Genomic DNA, 23,838 nt, shown 5'->3' with positions numbered 1-23,838 from the left:
AGGCAGCCCCACGTCGCTCCTTCGGGCTGAGCCCGGCCTGGCCCCATTGGGAAAGGCCCGGCCACCAGGCGCTCGCGTACGAGCCCCAACACAGGGTGGGGCCCCGGCTGCGCCATACTGGGCGATGTCACGGACCTCAAGATTTTTCTCATCATTAAAGGGTTTTGAACCGCTCTTAGTCTGACCCGTCATCTAGGACCTGTTTGCCTTGGGAGACCCTACCAGGGGCATATAGCCCCAGACAACATAGCTCCTAGGGTCACTCCGGTACTCAAACCCCTCCACCACGTTAAGGTGGCAGTTCATGGAGGAGCGCAGTGAATGTATTGTAGGAAATGTTCAGGAGAGTGGATAGAGTAATTATATGCAAAAAAATCAAGGGGCACTGTGTATTTGCAATTGTTGCTGGTGTTTTACTCCGCCCACCCCATTGGCCACAATGTAACTCAATGGATATGAAATACATATTGCCCTGTACAGAAAAAACTATTCTATATGCCGCAGTGAATGTATCGTAGGAAATGTTCAGGAGAGTGGATAGATTGATTATATGCAAAGAAATCAAGGGACACAGTGTATTTGCAATTGTTGCTGGTGTTTTACTCCACCCACCCCATTGGCCACAATTTTTTGTATTGGAATATTCCATTTAATTTTACATTATTTGTACAAGCATAATCAGACTAGAGTGCTTTTTCAACATGTAGTCAAAGCAAATACACTTTTGTTTTCTATATCAATGCTTGAACCTAGTGCTATATCATGATAAAATATATTTAATGAAATCACATGGACTCTGAGATAAAGCTGTAACATTAGTTCTTCTTCCTCCATTAGCACACACAACATCATGACGTCATACCCATAAATGACACCTATCGTCGAACAGCGTGTCAAACCAAGATGTCCCCAAACTGAACAATGGGCGAACATCAGTGGGCGTAACTTAATATTCAGTGGGCGTAACTTAATATTCAGGAACCCCCATATTAAGTAACGCCCCCAACTTGCAGTCTGCAGATATACCTTATTGAATAAAAAGGTGTAAATAAATATATCAAAATAGGCAAAAGGTGCTGGACATAGTTGATACTGTTCTATTTTTGAGAGTTGTTCAAGTTCAAGTAAATTTATATTTTTCTTATTTTTACATTGTGTTTAAATAACAGTTTTTTGTTGTTGTTTTTACAAAACAGGGCCAATAGTCTTAACAGCAATGTAGTCAGAACTGAAAAAAAGGTTGATATTTGAAAATCTAGTCAAATTATGACCTAACAATTGAAAGTCAAATCGAATTGAGGATTTGGGGAATAGTTACACCCCTAACTGGCAAATATTGACTGGAATGATGACCACTGCACCACCGTTGAAAGCACCTACAATGGGTATGCGAGCATTGGAACTGGACCTTGGAGTAGTGGAAGGACGCCAGGTCCGATGAGTCCTGTTTTCTTTTCCATCACGTGGATGCCCATGTACGTGTACGCTCTCCAACTGGGAAAGTTATGGCACCAGGATGTACTGTGGGAATACAACAAGTAGGTGGATGGAGTGTGTCAGGGAAATGTCTTACACTGATGTATTCTTACTGATTAAAGGACTGAGTCCCCATGTTTAGATAAGTAAAGGAATGTAGGTAGAGTGGGGTCTGGTGTTTGTCTCGGGGAGACATCCTTGAACAGCATCCTTGACGGGCACTAGTGAATTAGTTACTCATAAATTAGTTAATCTGTATAACACTTTTAGGGTCTATCCTTGGGTGTCCAGACATTATGGCTCCTAAAAGGTAGAAAAGGTTTACTATGTGAATGTGTTTTATTGACACACATCTTATCACACCCCTTTTTCCTCCTTTAAATGAGGATGCTTGTTCTGTGTTACTTTAGAGATTATTCATTGTTACTTTGTAACCTGTGTATTCTCTCCTTGCAAGAATAAACTGTTTATTGTGCATTTGAGTTTTCCTCTGTCTTACCTACCATTTTCGTAAATTGTTTGGACTTTAGAAATTGCCATCACAAGTGAAAGACACTCCAGTGAAGGACGCTCCGGTCCATGTTCTGCTGGGAAATCCTGAGTCCCAACTTTCTTGTGGACATCAATTTGACGCGTGCCACCTACCTAAACATCATCGCAGACTAGGTACTCCCCTTCATGGAAATGGTATTCCCTGATGACAGTGACCTCTTTCATTAGGATAAGGCACCCTGCCACTGTGCACACATTGTTTGGGAATGGCTTGAGGAATATGGCTTCCAAATTTCCCAGATTTCACTCCAATTGAGCATTTGTGGGATGTGCTGGACCGACAAGTTTGATCCACAATGAGTTCTGATGCATCCTATGTCCTTTGATACATTCTTGAGATGTCTCTAGAACTGTGGCAAATTTAAAGTGCTACATATTTGAAAGATAAGGTAGTGCTCATCACTTGGCTAATACCATCCCTAAGGTGAAGCATGGTTGATGGTATGGGGATGCTTCTCAGTGACAGGGACTGGTCAGGATTGGGGAAGGATGAACGGTGTATCACCTACCAGCCCAGAAAGGGTGGAAATAAAGCCACATGTAAAATGTATGACAACCCCTTTAAACAATGTATTCGTTTAAAAAGTAACATTACTGATGAATGTTTTGTAAGTCCTTAGAAAATCCACACTTCACAAATGGTGTTTAAACAAGAAATAAAGGTTTCATCGCAGATTAAATGTTTTCATAGCAGTTTAAAAGGACTAGAATAATTTAACTCTATTTTAGAAGAGGTTCTATAGGTCTCCTAAACCAGAGGAAGACTCTCCAAATGCCAGAAATTTCTGCAGCTTAAATTCAAAGTCTATGGCATGCTCCTGATGATTTTCTTTCATCCTGGTAATAGCGGAGCCCAGGTAGGGGATGAGCTCACAATTCTCCTCAAACGATGCCAGTTTCTTCTTGTACATCTGACGGATGTAGCTTGAGTTCCTGGGGTTGAAGGCTGCAAAACAGGAAAGACAATACAATCATAATCATTACAATCTGAAAAGAATAAACTGCAAAGACTTAAACCTAGTTTTGTTTTTTTAGTTTATAGCAATGACCATGTGACATTATAACCATGACATAAGCACTGGGTGTGTGATGAACACTAAGGCTACCCTCTGAGATTTGTGTATACCTTTCAAATAATATGCAACATATTGGAGAGCTGATCTTTTCATACTGAGATAGGGGAACTTCGGTTTGAGACATCCGACGGCCGTCAGAGCCTTGATGAGCGGTTCCGCCATACCCTGACAAGGAACGTAAAACCTCTGACGGTTAATATACAGTATGCAACATGCAGTATGGTGTATGCAGAGACCACCAATTTATTTTGAATTCAGAATCAGTCACTTCTGCATTTACATCCAGACCTCCTGGTGTGTTTGAGCCCCAGTCTCACCTGTTCCATGTAGCCCAGCATGGGCAAGGAGGTGAGCTGAACCGGTTCACTCATAGGAGGCAGTTTGTCAGGCAGCTTCTGGTTGGAATAGGTTTCAGGTGACCTGAGGGAAAGAGTTTGTGGAACAGAATTGGTTTGGCTTTCTAGGAAAAGACAACCTAAGATCACACCAGGATGCATTATACTAGAGTCCCATCCTGACCTGAGAAACAGGTCCTGTTTCTGTTCATTCTGAAAAATGTAGATCCGTTCTTGGTATTCCACAGCATACTCGATGCTTCCACGAACAAGGGCCTCATACCTGAGGAGAGTTTAAAACTAAAAGTATACACATCACAGTGGCGCTCACATGGAACAGCATTAACTGTGGGCTGATGTCAACAGGTCCTCAAGCACAAGACGTTTGCTCTGATCAGGTTTTTAAATAACTACGCTCAAACACTTTCATTAAAAGTAAAATAGATGCTTCTCTATCTTTAAAAAAATATTAACAGTGAATATGTCACAACATTCGGGAAACTGGGCTTATGTCGCATGTCACTTTTCAGAAGAGCTGTTTGTACACTGAACAAAATTATAAACGCAACACTTTTGTTTTTTCCCCCATTAATCATGAGCTGAACTCAAAGACTGGGTCACGCTGTCAAAAACGCTGATTCAGAGCATCCCAAAAATGCTCAATGGGTGACATGTCCGGTGATTATGCTGGCCATGCAATAACTGGGATGTTTTCAGCTTCCAGGAATTGTGTACAGATCCTTGCAACATGGCGCCATGCATTATCATGCTGCAACATGAGGATGGTTGTGGATGAATGGCACAACAATGGGCCTCAGGATCTCGTCACAGTACCTCTGTGCATTCAAAATGCCATCAATAAAATGCACCTGTGTTCGTTGTCTATAACACACGCATGCCCACACCATAACCCCACCGCCGATCCATAACGTTGACATCAGCAAACCGCTCACCCACTGCCATCTCCCCTGTACAGTGAAAACCAGGATTCATCCATGAAGAGAACACCTCTTCAAAGTGCCAGACGCCATCGAATGTGAGCATTTGCCCACTCAAGTCGGTTATGACGATGAACTGCAGTCAAGTCGAGACTTCGATGAGGACGACGAGCATGCATGGATGTATTGCCAAATTCTCTGAAACGCCTTTGGGGACGGCTTATGGTAGAGAAATTAACATTCAATTCACAGACAACAGCTCTGGTGGACATTCCTGCAGTCAGCATGCCAATTGCACGCTCCCTCAAAACTTGCAACATCTGTGGCATTGTGCTGTGTGATGGAACTGCACATTTTAGAGTGGCCTTTTATTGTGGCCAGCCTAAGGAACAACTGTGCAATAATCATGCTGTCTAATCTTCATCTTGATATGCCACACCTGTGAGATGGATGGATTATCTCGGCAAAGGAGAAGTGCTCACTAACACAGATTTGTGAACAATATGAGAGAAATAGGCCTTTTGTGTACATAGAGAAAGTCTTAGATCTTTGAGTTAAGCTAATGATAAACGGGGGCCAAAACAAAAGTGTTGCGTTTATAATTTTGTTCAGTGTAAGAAGAAAAACATATTCTGGGACATTTTGTATTTTTTGCAGAAATGCCTTCTTGAAGATGTGAACTGTAATGTGACTTAATAACAACTAGTATGCAAAGTGTAAATGCAATTTAAACTAAAACCCTTGTTTAACCTGCGGAAAATACAGGAGTCTCAAAATGCTGACAGACTGAGTTCTGATTGATCTGTCATGTAAACAGCTTTTCTCATAACTCAACTACTTGGTCAATCGTTGTGGTCCCGGAATTTTCAAAAACAGACAACTGCGATCCCTTGCTAAGCTGTGAATCACATCGCTACCTTGAATTTTGCTGGTGTTATCAACAAAGTTGTGAGATACTACTTTCTGGAGTACAATAATGCCATGACTAAGTAGATGAATCGGATGACGATGAGTAAATCCCAAACTTTGATACTGTTCAAAACATTCAGGGAAAATTGAGGCATTTCATTGCAGTGCCAATGGTGGAAAGAAAACGCAAGCTCTTCTTGTATAAAACAACTGTCTACGGATTACATTTACAAGAAAAGGACAATCATGGCAGTTATGATAGCGACAATGAAAGATGCATAGAATATTGGAGTATTGAATGTCTTGAGTGTGAATGGTAGTGAAAAGACGCATTGTAAACAACGTTAACAGACTAAACGCAAACAACAAATGACTTTGTACGTAATTAGAGGATATATAATTGTTTCAGACTGCCACAAAACATTCCTACATGTATACGGGCAAGTGTAACGTTTGCAAAATAGTTACAGATAATACCCTTTCAAAAAGTCGTTTGGATTGCTGTTTATATAGCTATAGCTACTGATGTTACTGTTAACATTAGCTAGCTAGGTAACAACACTGACTTACCAGCTAGCTAACACTTCCTGGTAGCTTGTGTGTGATTATGCTTAGCTATTAAGTTTGCATAGTCTTCACAAAAGTGAACAAGGCACTTAGCGTGATAATAAGTTATCTGATTGACCAGTCATTCATCCAGGTGCTTGTGATTATGTCTAATCTATAACTCTATAATGGCTTAGTGGCTGTCCACCTGCACTCAAACTATCTGCACTTACATTGCCGCTACTGTTTTTAATTAATCCTGCTGCTAAGCAACTTTACCTTTCACTGTACTGTTTATATGTTATGTATCAAGTCCATGTGAAGAATTTGGTTTGATATATTATGTGCCCATGGTATTACTGTACTTTGTTGGCCAGCCAACTTGCCTGAACTGAACCCCATAGAGAATCTATGGGGTATTGTCAAGATACACCAGACCCAACAACACTGACAGCTGAAGGCCGCTATAAAAGCAACCTGGTCTTCCATAACACCTCAGCAGTAGTAACTTGTGCAAAAAAAGCCCTGACCAAGTATTGAGTGCATAAACTAACATACTTAGGAAACCATTGCAGGTGTTTTGAGTCAATTAGCTGATTAGAGTTAGTTTCAGATCTATATTTCTGTTTTATAAATGTTTTATTCAAATATTTTGAGATACTGGATTTTTGATTTCCATTAGATGTAAGCCATAATCATCAAGATTGAAACAAAAAAGGCTTGAAATGTTTCACTTTATGTTTAATGAATCTAGAATATATGAAGGTGTCACTTTTTGATTTGAATGACAGAAGAATATTCAAATTCTTTGAGATGCACCTTTATATAAAAATGTAAAGCCAATGTTTTTCTGGTAATACCTCTGCCTTCCGTCCAGGTATGTGACCGGGCAAAAGCCCTTCATCTCGACTTGCTGGGGAAACCTGGCCTTCACCTGGCTGGCTGTCATCTTCTTGGGCAGCATGCAGACTGGGGGGAGACGGTGAGGGCACAAAGGGATCACAAACTTCTCTGGATTCTTCAGGAACAGCTTTTGTCGAAAGGGAAGACAGGTCAAAGACACAAATCAATAAAGACATGGAATTTAACAAGAAACAACGAATGTTCTAATAAATCAGTGGGTACGAGACCTACCTCCAGGTGCTCCCGAGAGCACATCTTGTAGTAGGGTCCCCTAAACTCTGCAGCTAGCTCCAGGGATGTTGTGAGAGAGCAGTCCACCAGGTGGCGATGGAGGGCAAGGCTGATAGGGCAGTACTGACCAAACTCACCAAGCCTAGACCGCAGCTCCATCGGGGTGATGCACAGCCTGTCAATGCTGGCCGCATGGCCTGAGGAGCCCGGGGTCAGATCAATAATCAAGTTTTTAAATAATGAGAATTAGCCAATAGAAAAGGCTTTTTATCTATTTTCTCTAGACTAGTGTTTCTAAAATCTCTCCTTGAGTTTCTCCAGCCAGTGCACATATTTGATATATTCCACACCTAGCAGAGCTAATTTCACTAATGAGGGTCTTCATAATTAGGCAACCATTTAAAACAGTTCTAGTTCTGGGAGTCATCAAATACAGTATGGAGACTTGCTCATGGTGCCCTTTTTAAAATGCTAAACAGATGATTCAAATGATGTACTGATCATCAGGCTATGAGGATTTCAGTCAGCTGTGTAGTGATGGGGCAAAACCATAAAATGTGCACCCATTTTGGTCCCCAGGACCAGGATTGAGAACCACTGCTCTAGACTGTTAATTACCAGTGCGTATTCTCTGCAGGTAGGTTTGGATGTGCCTCATGCTCAAGCTGGTCTCTTCCAGGACTCGGTTCCAGACCCACCACTTGGATTTGTATCCGTCCACAGAGACCCAGTTCTGGTACTGATGCTGATAGAGCTCCCTCACCCTCTCAGCCTCACGCCTGAAGTTGGAGTTACGGATGTTCAGGATCTGGGGGCTGTCGTGCATCAGGTATGGTCTGCCAGGAGAGGTGGGACACCAAATTGAATATCGACCCCCACCATACAAAGAGAATAACACAGGTTATGGTCAGATTGAGCCACATGCCTACAAAATTAATTGGAAACACCGTCCTCATCTATTCATTTCATATGATGCCATTACACAGTAACTCTCTAGCCCACTGACCTGTCAGGGTTCATCTTATCAATGAGGCCTCGCTTTAGCACCTCCACTGTGTCCAACTGTAACTCCACAACGCGCATCGGGATGATGCCCCGAGCCTCCATGAGATCGGCCTGACTGCGCGTCACAGGGAAGCCGTCCAAGACGTACCTGAGACAGTGGACACGCGTCACAGAGACAGAAGTCAACCTTCTGAGTGATGATCAACTGTCGCTTTTGCTGTGGTTAACAACACAATGTTTTTTTCAAACCTTCCTACGCAACAAGCTACCAGCGAGTGCCTTTCAGTTTTACGATACTGTTCAGTTCTAAGTCAGACAGTAGGAAGGGGGAAAGTCAACAGCGCCTCAGTTTTTCCGATACTGTCCGTGTCAATAATTTCTCCATCCTGACGTCAGTGGCCTTACTCACCCTCTGGTGCTGCAGACCAGATTCATGAGGGCCACCTCCAGGCACTGGATGACCAGTTGGTCTGGCACCGTTTGGCCCTGCGAGAGGTGCTTGAACATCTGACCAGCCAGCTCTGTCTTTCCCTGGCTGGCCAGCACTGTCTGCATCACGTCCTCGATGGACAAATGGGCCAGGCCATACTCACGGGCAAACTTGGTCGCCACTGTGCGACACACAAAGAGACGGGTGCTTTCATTGTTAGGGTTGATATGCTGTACTGCTAGAACTGGCCTAATTAAATTGTACATTGTTACATTGTTTGTAATAGAGAATAACAAATTGCTTCACAAGTTACACAAAAGTTAGTTCAGCAGGAACATAGGTGATGAAGCAATGAGGCATGAAGAGGGTTTGGTATAGGGGTGTTCCCAGGCACTACACAGAAGGGAGTGCCTGGATACACCACAGACATAGCGTATTGGCTATATTATACAAACCCACAAGGTTGCCGTATTGCTGTTAGAAACCGGTACCAAAGCCAGGGGCTCTAGCCCTGGGTGTTTTGGGTTCAACCCAAGTGTTTTGCGAACTGACATGAACGCAGCTGGGATGGTGTTATAAAGTGGGTGCCACAAATGCCTACGAGTGTTTTTCGTTTTCACGCTGTGCCACACTGTTTGAACAGCCCAGGGTTGTATGGGTACATGGATTTCTTTCAGTTTAGGCAGTCTGACCTGTGGTTTTGCCTGACTTTGGGGGGCCGATAATGGCCAGTTTGATTGGCAGGGAAGGGTTGGGTTTGGGCTGCTTCAGGTACTTGATGGGGTTGATAAGGAAGGTGTCCCTTGTCTCCTTGGAGGTAAAGAAGTAGATGAACTGGTGGAGGAGCACGGGAAAGGTGGGGTTCCAGGGACCTTGCATTGGCTGGATCAGATCTCCCTCCATAAACTAGAAGAGGAACACGTGTGTTATCGGTCACAGCGTTACACACAGGGATAAACACAAGGTTAGCAGAGGGTGGATCCTTTCAATTACACCATGTAGACTAACCTAGTGTGTCGGACAGCCTCTTGAGCTTACATTCAACTTGTGGCAATAACAAGGAGTGGCAAGAGCTGGAAATGTAAGCTAAAATATCTGGTACCCGGACTAATAAAGACGTCCATTGAGATGTGAAAGAAACAGAATATGAGAGAGACAGAGAGAAAGAGAGAGAAACTGAAAAAGAGACAGAGAGAGAATGAGAAAGAGAGAGTGGGATGCTAACCTTGACAGGGTCCCACCAGCCAAAGGAGCTGTTGTACTTGTAAGAGTTGCTGAGCATCTTGCGGGCAGTAGCGTAGCTGATGGTTTGGCCTTTGTGGAAATGAGCCTCCCTGTTGGTCACCAGGGGCTGGACTTTAAACAGGAGCTGAGAGCGCACATTCCTGGGCTTACGGCCAGCGTTGATGGACAGCTTGGGGATCCGGTTGTCATTCAGGAGATCCTTGAACAACCCAACCACTATGAGTATCAGACAGGTATTGAAACGCAAGCAAAGGTGCAGGGGGGCATAAATAAATAGTGAGAAGGTGAAATATAAATTGTATCAACTAAATGGCCACGTATCTTTTATTAGTACACATTACAGAGCGTCTCTTCACCGTGATCATGTTGAGGCGAGCCTCATCCGCCTCAAAGCGCACCCCGATCTCCATCTCGAGCCTGTCCTCGGCGGCCGCATCTGTTTCCTCATCCTTCCCGTCATCCTCCTGGTCCGGGGGTAACTCCTCCCTCAGCATGGCCTCAATCTTCTCCATCCCCTCGTTGAACTCCTGATCCTCCTCATCATCGTTGTCTTCGTCCTTCACCTTGGGCAAATGGTGAGCCAGCGGATGAAAAGTCCTTACTTCTAAGGTTCTGTTCATGGACTCGTGGAAACAGATATGCTTTCATCCTACATATTCCTAAACTTATATGGCACAGACCCACAACTGCCCCAAACAGTCACAGCGCCTGGGTTGGCAATAATTCCAGACTACCTTGACAGCTGGTGGATTTATGAAGAACTCTTTCATAAGCTCAGCTTTCATCTGGGCGATGTCTTTCTCCTGCATCGATATAGTCAGACAGAGTTTTTGTTACAATGCGTAAAAGGCAGAATTTAATGGTATTGGTTAACTTAAGATGCCTTGTAGGGAGACCACTTGGAAATGAGTGAATTTAAGTTGACATTTAAAACAGTTAGCGATATAGTTAGGTCATGGTTATGGTTAAAGTTAGGGATTAGGTTGGAGACAAAGACTTAAATGTCCTCCCAGAGCATTCAGCCTGTTTGAAAATGCAATCTCTGCATCTCTCCTTTAAGTCAACCACTTGAATTCCTTTCCGCCATCTTTGCTCTAAGACATGTTTGGGTAAGTAACACCCACAGGCAATGTCAGAATACTGCACCCAGGATTTGAACCCTTGTTGCAATGACGCGGCTGAACTGCAAGGCGGTGACTTTACCAGTGAACCATTTATTTTCCTAAAGTTGTGATGAACAGTATTCTTGAACCCACGCTGTATTGAATGCATCCTGGAGGCAGCATCAGCCAGACCAACTGAGACCTAGACCCACTCTGAGTCCTACAAGGCATCTTGTAATAAATTCTGCCCTGATCTCCTCTCACCCAGATTTTGTGGCGGAGCTCTCTGACTTGACTCATCTGTTCTCTCCTGCGGTTGCGGCGTTCCCTCCAGCCGGCCAGGCGGGGGGGCAGCAGGCGCTGGACGACATCCCTCACGTCCACCGCCATGACCACGGCGGTGTCCGGGTACAGCCGTTGTTCCACCATGAAGGCGACTTCCTCTGGGTTCTGGGGGAATCCCTCTAGGATGAATCCTTTAGACCTAGTTGAGGGAGTGTTGGAGGGACAGAGGGAAGGGCATCAGAGGGTCAGGGGTCAGGGAGTGGTTCCTGCGTGCTAATGTGTGTGATTGTGAGGCATTAGTGTCAATACTTGTATGGCTCCTGGTGCCAGAACCGTGCCAGCATCATCTCCATTATATCCTGAGGCAGAGGTACTCCATCATACAGATAGGATTTAATGGCCTCCTCGTTGTTGCTCAGCTCCACCTCCAGCTAATGACACACGCGCACCACAAACAGATAGCCCTTTATAGCTTCAGTCTCTGATCAAAAAAAGCTGCCACAACGCATCATAAGACATAATAACTGGACGTGAAAGCTGATATGACCACCCCCTCACCTCTGCTGCAGGGGCTTCCACTGGGGACCTGCCCTCCTCGCTGTGTTGCCCCTGGTTATCAGCAGAGTGTGCCGTGCTGCTTTGACTTTGCTGTGTTTGCAGCAGCAGGGTGTCCAGGTCCACCGGGGGCTCCTCGGGGGGCTCCACCTCATCAGTGTAGGGCACACGGGCCTGGGTCTTGGGCAGGAGCCTCTCCTGGAGAAGTTCCCTGTACTGGATGTGGAACACCCCCAGCTGCCCGGCCAGCCACTTCCCGTGCTCGGTCTTACCGGAGCCCCTTACGCCCAGCATGAAGATCCTCGGAGCTGGAACCTGGGTTTAGGATTGAGAAGAAGAAAGTCAGTGACGGTGAGCATCAGCGTTATCAGTTCAAGTATGTTCCAATGCTATTTTAGAGGATGTCACAAATAGGACTTCACTCCTTCATTCCTCTCCTGGCGGCTGTAAGAAACTCTGACCTGTAACAGTTGGGTGTGGGAGACGTATTCCTCGGGGCTCAGCAGAAAGCGGTCCCTGGCCTCAGTACTGGAGAAGTAGTAGGTCTTCTCTCTGTACCTGGCAGCATAGTCATCCAGACAAGGGATCAGCACTCCGTTGTCCTTCAGGGCAATGGGACAGAAATGTTGTGTGTCACCCAACCCCCTCCTAAACCCCGTCTCCTCCTGGACACAGCAGGGAGATGACAGAGGGGAAGGATACGAGACAGAACAGACACATTGCCGAGGACAGAAAGACATTTTGCAGTAATTTATCATCAATAGTATGTCATATGTTTTACAAATAACAATCATGTTTTGCGCTGAAAGTGTAAGATGATGTATTGTACATTTGTGTAATATATAAGTAAAATCCTTATCACACCTCTGTTTCCTGCTCCCCTTCTTCCTCAGGATCCTCTGGTTTCTCCAGTTCAGCCATAGCTTGAGCATCCTCCTCTTCCTCCTGCAGCTCTACTCCAGAGACCTCCCAGCTAGCGTACTTAAAGGGCTCTGGGGCAACACACAACAGGATAATTAGGTATCTAACTAGCAAGCCCTCTGGTTGAGCTAGAGGGTTTTGTCTCCCAACCTTATACACGGTCATTGTTAATAACCAGGGTACCCTGACAATATATATATACACTTTACTGACCTGATATATACTTTACGAGAATCACGACACAATGTTATTTCAACAAATGCATTCAATATTATGTCACTCAATCTGTGTGGAAATCAGAGGGAACTTCTAAGACAACAAAGATTTATTTTGACAATGACTCGTCAACCTGACATGGGCCAAAAAAACTCACTCTCCAACTGCATGACCATCTCCTGGAGGAGATCCTGAGGAGTCTTGCCAGGGACCTCCAGTATGCTGTGGCTTCCAGTGTAAGTGGAAGACATGTGCTGCCAGTCCACTACGAACTGCTTCAACTGCTGCTTAAAAGGGTCCATCTCCGGACCGTCTGGATAACCCTTATCCCACACTGCAGGCAGAGTCACGTCTAGTGAAAGAAATGGGTGGGGAGAGGCGAGAAATAGAGAAATGGGGGGGGTAGAGGGACAGAAACGGGGGGTGGGGGGGTAATGGATGAATGGAGCCAAGTGACACTTAGTATCAGAGAAGTATAATACTACAAATCACATGATAAAACAAGAAAACAAGGTGTCATTCGGCACTTGATGGAGACAGTCAACCCTAACTGCTCCAGGGTCACGGTCAATTACAGCAATGCCTTGGCTGTTACCCCACTCTTCAGGGTTGTTTCAGGGGCTGTGCAAAAAACCCAATCCCTGTGTATAATTGACCTTCTATACGTGTGAAATAGGATATATAAGATATGTAGGCACCTACATAATAACTACTATCACAACATGAGAAGTCAGGTACTGTATGTTCATGAGGATCGTGCTAAAGTTAGAACAGTACCCTCTGCCTCCTCTTGCACTGCCTCCAGTTTGTCCTGGGGATCTGTAAGCTCCTCTTCTGTGTGCCGTTGCGTAGGGTTTCTACAGAAGGCCAGAAAAACACATAAGGAAAGTAACTAACCAAACCATCCATGTCGGCTCCAACTACACACAACTCCCCCTCTGTATTAGCTCTCCTCACAAGGTATCCAGAGCCTCCTGTTTCTGCCCTAGTTCAAGCCTCTTGATTATCAACGCATCAACCTCCTCCCTGTTCCGTTCATACATCCTCTTCAAAACGACGCCACCTGCAATAGAAACACTCTATATTTTATGGAACTACAAATATGTCTGTACTTGACTAATGAGTGAACAATTCATAGTAATTTCTTATGACACATTTCTAGTTCTAGGGATTTGTAGTTTCTCCCACCTTCCCCATTGCTGTCTTTCAGGGAGAACAGGATATCGGGTACAATCTCAACATGCAGATCCTGAATAGTGGCCCACTGTGAACTGTTCCTGGGGAAGTTGTCCAGCACCCACCCCCTCTTTGAGTCTGAGTCTGCATCGGCCATCTCAATCTGTAATTTCACAAGGCAGTGGAAAGGATACTGTAACACTTTCAGAGCTGCTATTTTCACTGTAATTTACTTGACTATGCAATCCACATGTTAATAATAATGAAGTAGATAGAAATGACTTTCATTCTGACGAACCTCCCTGATGTGTTTCTCCAGCACGTCTGCGTACAGGTCCAAAGGCGGGGTTTCAACCTGCAGCGTCTCCTTTAAAGCCTTGTTTACAATGGCTAGAACATCTGGGTGATCTGCTGTCACCATAACTGCAGTGTCCCAGCAACAAGATCAGTAACAACAACAACAACAGCTTAGCAGACAGTGAAACTGAATGTGTGGTGAGTGTTTGCTTGTGTGGCTTACCTTCATCACTGTTGGAGGAGTGACTTGTGGTTGTCTCTGTGGGATCACATATGAATGATATCACCAGTTAGACAAACTGTCTGTCATGTAGGCAGTAATCACTTCCGTTTCTGGATTCAGTTTACTCACCTGAATCATTTTCATCATCCTCCTCATTGATATTGGATCTCGTGTTTACTGCAGAAAATACACATTTTATTCATTATTTTTTTTGCTTCGCTTGACAGAGAGAGGGGGAAAAAATAGGAGGTTTTGCTGAAAGGGCAGTGGACTGGAGTCACACATATGCTGTAGAACAGTGGTTCTCAAACCTCTCCTCAGGGAACCTCAGCCTGTCTGGGTATTTGAACTACTCCTGAGCTAGCAGACCTGATTCAACTTGTCTACTAACACTCAAGCACTTGATTAGTGAATCTATTGTGCTTGTTCAGGGCTACAACTAAAATGTGGAACCTCTGGGGTTCCCTGAGGAAAGGTTTGAAAACCACTGCACATGAGGCTTAGACCAATGTTTCCCAATCCTGGTCCTGGGGACCCAAAGGGGTGCATGCTTTATTTTTTGCACTAGCACTCAAACGCCAGTCAAATTAAAGACTTGATGATGGACGTAATAAGCCTATCAAGTGTGTAAGTGGCAGGGCAACATTTGAATCATGTGTGTGAGTACACGGGCAAAAACTAAAATGTGCACCACTTTGGGTCCCCAGGATTATGATTGGGAAACACTGGCCTTAGATCACTGAACCCCCCTAGGCCACGGTAATACACAGGTAGCCGCATATTTGTACTAAGCTGTGAATGATACCACTGGACCACGTTAGTACATTAGTTCATAAAATAATAAATTAATAAGTCATAATTAATTAGCATTATTTCCAACACCTCAAACTATTGATGTTCTGCCTGTGAGAGGACAACATAAGAAAAAATAGCAGGTTTACCAACTATTTCACTACGTTACCACCATTAATCCCATCACTCACTGGATTGGTGTGTGGCGTCCAGATCCATCTGGGCCTTGACCATATTGATGGCCATGAGTGTGGTTTCTCTCCTGACCCTCTCCAACATGTCCTGATTGACTTTGGCAAGGACGGGCTTCATCAAGACCTCTACATCCACCACCACAGCTCCGTAGTGCTGGGCCAATAGGGCACACAGCGTGGTCTTCCCCGAGCACGGAGGGCCAATCACAGATACCTTACAGGGTGGCCGCGGCATGGGGGGCAGGAGGTAACGCCGTGGATTCAGCATGAACTTCCCATAGGCCTCACTGGACGACAGGACATAGACTTTATCCAGAAACCTGAAGGAGGGCGGTGGAACATGTAGAATCAGCAACAGAGAAAGTTCCTCACTCACCAACCCACACACCCTTCCACCAACTCTACAGAGAACTCAGGTTTGCCATGGTGATTCCTCCCTCCCACAGAAGACTCAGGTTTGTCTTGGTGATCCCACCCTCCACCACTCACCCCACAGAAGACTCAGGTTTGTCTTGGTGATCCCACCCTCCACCACTCATCCCACAGAAGACTCAGGTTTGTCTTGGTGATCCCACCCTCCACCACTCACCCCACAGAGAACTCAGGTCTGCCCTTGACCATCTTGCCTTCCTTCAGGGCTACAGGACAGGCTCTACCCCAGCGGCTCCTCCTCCACTTGAAACCAGGGACCACCGTCTTACAGGAGCAAAGGGTGGGCAACAGCTCCTCCTGAGAAAGGACACCACAGACGGACAATTGAAAGTCACCTTCACCATAGAACTGGGTTAAATTTGGCTAAACTGTTTGTTGCTTAAAGAATACTGCTTCCACTGAGAATAACAATCTGTTTAGGTTTTTTCACCCAATCTTCAGTGAGAGGCAGAAAAATGCCTGACCGGATCAATGTCATAATACTCGTCCATCGGGAGAAGCCGAATAGGGACAGCGGCCCTACGCACTGACATGGACTCCAGGCGGGACACCACCGACTACACCGGGCCAAAACAAACAATGATTTGGTTAACCAGTCATAATACAGTAGTCAGGCTTTATTTAGACTGTTGCTAGTTGTAGAATGTACATTACAACTTTTACCATAACTACTCTGAGCTTACCATGAATAGCTCCTCAGTGTTTTTATTGCCATCCAGCTCAAACAGGTGCAGTGAATCATGGTCCGCCATGAAGTCCTGTAAACAAACAGCATGATGGTAACCATGATGCTTCATCAGAACAGTATCTGTCTAGGAATGCATCTCTGATTAAGACGGGTGTTGACGAGTCAGCAAAGGATGAAGGCATTTACAAATGGAGAGCTTTTAACATGACAGCCACTGTGCCAACAAGTGGACGCCCTTCCAAAATATCCACAAGAAAAATAACAAATCAGGTTAATGCCAACCCAAACATACTGTAACATCTGGAGCATCTCAGGATACTGTGCATACTTCAACAATAATAACACTGACTTGAAATGGCATTGATGGGAGGATAGCTAGGAAGAAGCCTCTGCTGTCAAATTAATGACCAAATTGCCCAACTTAACTTTGCCAGAGACCACCAGGACAAACCTGAAGGGTTCTGGAAGTTCCTAGACATTTTTTGATCACAATGAGAAACCCTATATTTGGCAAAAATCACACACTGCCTACCACCAAATGAGCCATTACCAGCAGTCAAGCATGGTGGAGGGATATTTTTGATCAGGGGCTGCTTTTCATCAAGTGAACCTGATTGACTGGACATCTTTAAGGGAACCATTTCTTCTGAGGTACTGTATACCAGGAGATTCATGAAACAGACTGTTAGGCCATCAGTCAAGGAGCTATAAAGTTGGGCCAAAAATGGGTCTTCTAAGAAAACAGTAACCCAAAGCATTCAGACAAATCTAAAAAAAATGGCTCAAGAGAAAGATTTGTGTTTTGGATTGACCAGGTCAAATTCCTGACCATAATCCAATCGAGACGCTGTGGCAGGACCTGAAGTGGGCAGCATCTGCCAGATACCTCTCAAACCTCACTTAATTGGCAACGTTATCACTGCTAATGGAGGTGTCACAAGGTATTGAATGATGAGTTCACATATTTTGCACACATGAAATCTGTTTTTATTAAATAAACCAGTTTAGTAAAATGAACAATGACAATATATCATTTGCTTTTGTTTGTGTCCTTTGTTTGGAATGTCTCTATTAAGAATTGGGGTTTGGATAAGGATTTTATGAGTTTATTTTAATAATCAAGCTCATCCTGGAAGCGGGGAAATATTTGGAATGTTCAGAGGCATTGGCCATGCTCTGTACTGTACGTGACCTCACCTCTAGAGGTCGAAGCAGGGTGTCTTTATACAGGAGGATCCTGCGGTAGGCATTCTCTGGGAAGTTGTCCTGTGCTCGCACCAACTGGCTGATCATGTCCTTATGTAGCTCCAGCTCCTCCACCTGATTCATAAAATAAGCAGCCAACTAAAGAAACCACAAAAAAAACATTTCCAGGAGTAATGTTGGAATAGCTAAAACATGTGAAACCTATGAATGGCTTGAAAGGTTAAAGAGAAACATTTTAAGGGATAATTATGCAATTTATATTAAATAATAGTTGCAGTTCTGCCCGTGGCCACGCCTTCCTCCCCCCGCAGCCTCATCGGTCCTTGTTGCCAGCCTACTAGCTGCCATGGCCCCAAGTCCCATCTACACACAAACATATCCCTGGACTGTCTTGTGTTATAGTGCACCTGTCCTCCTTCCCTCAGTAAGTGCATTGAAGATGGGTCGTGGCTGGGTCTTCCAGCATGACAACGACCCGAAACACACAGCCAGGGCAACTAAGGAGTGGCTCCGTAAGAACCATTACAAGATCATAGGTAATTATGCAAATTAGGCATGTTAATAAAGAGATAGTTGATAAACATTTAAGAATTTTGTTGGAAAAGCCTAAACAGGTTTAACAAAGTTGGTTTGGTCACTCTAGCTTGAACGGTTCAAGAGATACTACTTTAGGGTTAATTATCGCTAATGATACACATTTGGTTAATTAATACACTCATAAGTTAAAAATGTCTACTAGTTCAAGTTGAGAAAACTAGTTTAAGTTGATAAAATGAATGCATTCAGTTTGTTCTCTAGCTTGTACAGTTCAAAAGATACTGTTTTAGGGTTAATTAACTGTAATAATATAAATTAACCTAATTAATATTAACAAAGTTGAATACTCTTAAGAATGATAAGCTGGGATAGTGATGTGATGGGATGTGAAACAAAGTTGGTTCGGTCTCTTAAGCTTGAATGGTTCATGAGATACTTTTTAAAGGGAAATTAATGTTAATTATGCAAACTAGAATAGTTAATGTAAATATAGTTGATAACCATTCATGGATTTTATGTTCGACAGCCTAGGTTTCATCCCTCTAGCTTTAACGGTTCAAGAGATACTATTTTTGGATGAATGAACACTAATTATGCAAATTAGCCTAATTACCATGGTCATAGTCAAAGAAAAAAATGGTCCCCCATTTAAGTCTATGCAAATGTTTTCACATTGAAATGCATTAGAAGATCACTTAAATATTGCCATGTAGCTTATAAATATTGCATATTATAACTTTAATCGTTTAGGTTCTAGAGCATGTGTAAGAAATTGGAATAATAATAATAAGACTGTAAAAAATCTAGAGTTGTGATTGCCTTACAGGCAAGCCTGCCTAGTGAGAATATAACAACACGTCTAAAAAAGCCAATAAGAATAATATGTATTTGTGTAGGATTGGCTGCACTTCATTTTCCTCCAGCTGCTCCTCATCATCCTCCTCCCCTTCCGCCTCCGTCTCCATATTCTTCTTGGTAGTGTCCTTCTTCGGCGGGTCCCACTGATCCATGAGGAACACCCTGCCCGTTTCGGGGTGCTGCCTCTGGCCCGCCAGGCGGTTGGTTAGGTCCCTGTCCGGACACTGGGTATGAAACACCTCAACCCGTTACAAAATTTCACGTGCCATAAGTGTATTGTAATGGTCATAATAACTAGCATTAAATTATCAGATTTGAGTCTTCCAGCACAAGGTAAAGTTAGGTAACTCAAGGGCTAAGAAGATAACCTTGATGTTTATGATGAAATCAGGTGCCAGTCTGAGGTTCTTGATGAGCTCGATCTGTTCCTGTATCTTCAAGTACTCCTCTGACATGGTGGGCATGCAGCTGAGCACGTAACCTGCCACACGACACAACACCAACATTTACAATCAACTACTAACACTTCAAACACATTAAACTGGCAATCTTGAGAGAACAGTATAGTCAGGGAAGGAATTGTGTTGAAGTACCATAGTGTTCAACCTCTGGTGACTTGAGCTTCTCAAGAATCAGCTGGACCATCATATCTTCAGAGATACTTTTGCCTTGAGTCAAAATCTCGAGAAGCTGAAGCAAAACAATGTAGTTGAAAATGAATGAATGTCCGTCTACTATTACACTACAGAGAAAAGTGTCTTCACATTCACAACTCACCTCTAATCCTTTTTCTGTTTTATCACTGATATGTTGGTTGAGCAATTCTGTGTCTAGAATGAATGCATCAAAAAAATAAATTGACTGGGAGAACATGACATGACATAGAAAAAATAGGTTGAGAAACATACAACATATTTACCATCAATCAAGACACAATTCCAAAACTTGGCTAATTTTCTGGCAAGACAAGATTTGCCAACCCCCTAGATAGATTAAGAATACAGTGTGAATGTATTTGTCTGTGTATAATCCGCGTCTGTGTAAACATGTACCTCAAAGGAAAGGTTCGCTATTTTTGAACCTGGGGCCTTTTTTCAGATGATCTAATATTTTCCTGGACTGTAGATACTCAGAGGTGTAAAAAGTACAAAGTAAAAGTACTCAACTGGGTTCGGCGGTGTTCACCACTTTTGGGAAGTATCTAATTAAGATCTAAATAACCAGGTAAAGGGAGTTCAAAACTAACTAGTGATCAATTAAATAAAAAGGAAGAGTTATAAAATAAGGACACTGATGAGTTATGAACTCTGTTTACATGGTCATTTAACCCTTTTTTAGGAACTTCCCAAAACAGGTGAACACAGCCGAGTACTTCTACTTTTTACACCCCTGTTGATACATTACTTTTTGGTTGTGAGGTTGTTTGATTTATTAAAGGAAGCCTATCTCTGTGAACGGGGTAACCAATAAAGCGTTCGAAATTATATTATATATTCGGTTTTCCAAAACGGGAAGGCCAAGGTAAATTGATATAGGTTTCCGTACTGCGGTGAAGTTAGTTTTAGATTGGACATTCGGCTCCTCAAATGTCAATAGCTCTTTAATGAAGTATTCGTATAATCCAATATTGGTCTCATTGTGATTACAAAAGTGTATACGATGTTACACAGCCCTTATTTAACCATATTTTAACCGAGCATAAAGTTAGCGAGCTACAGACAACTAACCGCTGTGTAGCAGAGACGAAACCGAAAAGGAAGCGATCTCTCTACTGTTGGAGCTATTGAAAATTTGAAACTTCAGATATTGAAAAAATAAAGGGTGAGCATTGTTCCTCGCCCTCCCCTGATCAATAATATATACTTTTCATAGTTATTGTATACTTTTTGTAAGAGCTATTGAAACTAGAAGTTTGAAGAAGATGGCTGCATTTGTACACACTTTGAACGCTCCCACAACCAGCACCGGCCGGAGATCGCTTGCTTTTCGGTTTCTGCTATGATAGACAGCGTTTAGTTCTATGTGGCTCGCTAACTTTATGCTCGGTTAAAATATGGGTAAATAAGGGCCGTGCAACATCGTATACACTTTTTTAATCACAATGAGACCAATATTGGATTAAATGAATACTTCGATAAAGAGCTATTGAGATTTGAAGAGCCGAATGTCTGTCGAATGTCCAGTCTAAAACTAAATTCACCGCAATGGTTTCCGTGTGTTCTCCTAATACAATTCGCGCAAAAAAGCAGGTTAATAAACAGCGAACCTTTCCTGTAAGTCCCCAAGATAGGAAATATAAGTGGGGACTGCTAGAAAAACCTGACAAAATGATATAAAAAGCATATGTGTTAACCATTCTGGTACTCACCGGCTTCCCAATAATAATGAAGCAGGTGGGTTTGGCATGAAGAATCTCAAACTCTGCTTCATCCTCAATGAGGTTGTCAACGTAAGTTTCCATGACTGGGCTTTGCAGCTAAACTATAACACTTGAAGATGCGGAAATATTAAATGAAATGTCAAATAGTCGTTAGAGAGTAAAATAATTGTAATAATGATAATCTGACACATCTGCCACTGCCACAAGCAAACCTAAGGCAATGTAGTTAACTTGATGTAGTTATCTACCGGTAGTAGTATAACCCCTTTATCGGCATAGCCAAATGCAGTTTCGAAATATATCTTCTTGTATCGATATCATAGTCTTCACTCAAGTGTTTACAATAACCTTATAGTTACCTTTCATGCTTTCTGGTGAAGAAAAAGTCATTACATCTGATCACTTTATATGTCTTGTCTGTTGCGCAAGTCGAATTTCACGATTTGCAACTCGTCTAAACACATTTCCATACATGCATTTTTTTTTAATCTCAAAAAAGATATATTTAATAGCGTAACACACTGTTGTTTTTTTGCTGCATGAAACCGCCGATAATTATGGGACATTGTCAGTAGACGGTTTGTTAGCTGTCAGTAGACGGTGAGTGGTTTACAGTAATAATACATCTATCTGTACAGTTTTTCCTATTTTGCGACATTCAAAATTAGAATTTACTTACCATTTACACACGTACCAAATGTATAAAAAGTTTACATTAGACAGCGACTACATTTTTTTTATACCTGCTGGTTGTTAGCGAGCAAACCGTTAAAATAATCTTCTCAGATTTTAAAGTTGATCGAATGTAACCATAGTAACAACAGGCCGTGCGAGGCCTTTTTTTATTTATCGCTTTCCGTCGTAGTTCTTGACCTTCTGAGGAGCCGTATCAGCTGTATTTCGTCATCTGATCGAATTAAACGCATGATCCGAAGTAGCGTCATGCTGGCAACATTAGAGATTTCGTAGCAACAATAAGAATTCCGGTTTTCGGATTTTGCCTTCAAAATAAATGTCCGAGGTAAAACGCGATATTAATAATACTAAATTAATCTATTTTGCTACTTTACTTAGTGTATAGTGTAGTGTATTGTAAAAATGTATTGTAGAAAATGTTCAGGAGAGAGAAAAGAGTGATTGATTATATGCTAAAAAATCAAGGGGCACTATGTATTTGCAATTGTTGCTGGCATTTTACTCCACCCGTACCATTGGCCACAATGTAACTCAATGGATATGAAATACATTTAGACTCATACAGAAAAAAATATTCTATATGCCGCAGTGAAGATTACTGCCCTGTAGCACTCTCACCAATCATCATGAAGTGCTTTGAGCGGCTAGTTAAAACACACATCACAGACTCCATGCCTGCAACACTTGACCCGCCTACAGTTTGCCTACAGACAAAACAGATCCACAGAGGACGCCATCGCTCTGACCCTCCACTCTGCACACTCTCATCTGGACAAAAGGAACACATATGTGAAGCGCTGTTCATTGAATATAGCTCAGCCTTCAAAACCATTGAGCCCCACAAGCTGGCGGTTGAGCTCAGGGATCTGGGTCTCGACCGCACTCTGTGCAGATGGATCCTGAACCTCCTGACGGGCAGACCCCAGGTGGTGCGGATGGGCAATGCCACCTCCTCCTCACTGACTCAGTACTGGTTCCCCCCAGGGCTGTGTGTTGAGCCCGCTCCTGTACTCTCTCTTCACCCACAACTGCCAGGCAACTCATGTCTCCAACACCATTGTTAAGTTTTCCACCATCATAGGCCAGATCTCTGATAACGACAAGTCAGACTATAGAGACGAAGTAAGGTCACTGAGTTTGTGGTGTCAGGATAACAACCTCTAGCTCAATATCAGCAAAATGAAGGAGACCACGCCCCCATACACAACATTGTGTATTTTTTGTTTGTGCATTTAATAAGTCTATAGAGTCTCCTGAACATTTCCTACAATACATTCACTGCAGCATATAGAATATTTATTTCTGTTTGAGTGAATATATATTTCATATCTATTGAGCTACATTGTGGCCAATGGTATGTGTGGAGTAAAATGCCAGCAACAAATGCATATACATAGTGCCCCTTCATTTTTTGCATATAATCACTCTATAGAGTCTCCTGAATATTTCCTACATACATTCACTGTTGCATGTGTAATAGTTTTTTGTCTATAGGGCAATATGTACATGTACAGTCTATTATAGTGTTTTGCATTGGAGCCTAAAGAGGGTATGGAAAATATTGTGTTGCTAGATGTAGCACACCATTCTCCACGATTAAACAGGTTTGTCTTATTCTACACAGTCTCCTGAA

The 23,838-nt window shown here is 43.1% G+C and overlaps 2 protein-coding genes across 5 annotated transcripts; both read right to left on the bottom strand.

Moving 5' to 3' along the window:
• Nucleotides 1-994: 994 nt before the first annotated feature.
• Nucleotides 995-18,220, bottom strand: ak9 (adenylate kinase 9). Of its 3 annotated transcripts, XR_004574716.1 has the most exons (31): nucleotides 17,726-18,220; nucleotides 16,524-16,598; nucleotides 16,305-16,397; nucleotides 15,998-16,137; nucleotides 15,406-15,728; nucleotides 14,552-14,599; nucleotides 14,423-14,458; nucleotides 14,201-14,325; nucleotides 13,915-14,065; nucleotides 13,684-13,789; nucleotides 13,504-13,583; nucleotides 12,884-13,078; nucleotides 12,454-12,581; nucleotides 12,051-12,254; nucleotides 11,593-11,904; nucleotides 11,344-11,465; nucleotides 11,014-11,233; nucleotides 10,381-10,449; nucleotides 10,003-10,209; nucleotides 9,627-9,845; nucleotides 9,094-9,307; nucleotides 8,381-8,582; nucleotides 7,973-8,119; nucleotides 7,585-7,802; nucleotides 6,967-7,163; nucleotides 6,693-6,862; nucleotides 3,624-3,722; nucleotides 3,422-3,524; nucleotides 3,155-3,269; nucleotides 1,980-2,974; nucleotides 995-1,521 (listed from the first exon to the last, which is right to left on the bottom strand). XR_004574716.1 is itself a non-coding variant. In XM_034287654.1 (30 exons), the coding sequence occupies exons 1-30, from the start codon at nucleotides 17,855-17,857 to the stop codon at nucleotides 2,766-2,768; spliced, it is 4,659 nt and encodes a 1,552-aa protein (XP_034143545.1). In that variant the 5' UTR covers nucleotides 17,858-18,220; the 3' UTR covers nucleotides 1,949-2,765. The 3 variants fall into 3 exon arrangements, 2 of the variants coding, with proteins under 2 accessions (XP_034143545.1, XP_019911836.2); XM_034287654.1 differs by lacking the exon at nucleotides 995-1,521 and having other exon boundaries at nucleotides 1,949-2,974; XM_020056277.2 differs by lacking the exon at nucleotides 995-1,521 and having other exon boundaries at nucleotides 1,949-2,974; nucleotides 16,271-16,397; nucleotides 17,726-17,813.
• On the bottom strand, nucleotides 18,217-22,361 carry LOC117593285 (adenylate kinase 9-like). 2 transcript variants are annotated; one of them, XM_034287655.1, is made up of 7 exons: nucleotides 22,189-22,361; nucleotides 21,498-21,618; nucleotides 20,049-20,112; nucleotides 19,907-19,959; nucleotides 19,723-19,819; nucleotides 19,498-19,610; nucleotides 18,217-19,353 (listed from the first exon to the last, which is right to left on the bottom strand). In XM_034287655.1, exons 2-7 carry the CDS (start codon nucleotides 21,588-21,590, stop codon nucleotides 19,108-19,110), a joined length of 666 nt encoding a protein of 221 aa, XP_034143546.1. In that variant the 5' UTR covers nucleotides 21,591-21,618; nucleotides 22,189-22,361; the 3' UTR covers nucleotides 18,217-19,107. The 2 variants fall into 2 exon arrangements, with proteins under 2 accessions (XP_034143546.1, XP_034143547.1); XM_034287656.1 differs by having other exon boundaries at nucleotides 22,253-22,361.
• Between the last annotated feature and the right edge of the window lie 1,477 nt (nucleotides 22,362-23,838).

This window comes from Esox lucius, chromosome 18, assembly GCF_011004845.1.
Source record: "Esox lucius isolate fEsoLuc1 chromosome 18, fEsoLuc1.pri, whole genome shotgun sequence".
NCBI lineage: Eukaryota > Metazoa > Chordata > Actinopteri > Esociformes > Esocidae > Esox > Esox lucius.
The sequence above is the reverse complement of the archived record's forward strand: the minus strand, read 5'-3'. Positions and strand labels throughout refer to the sequence as shown.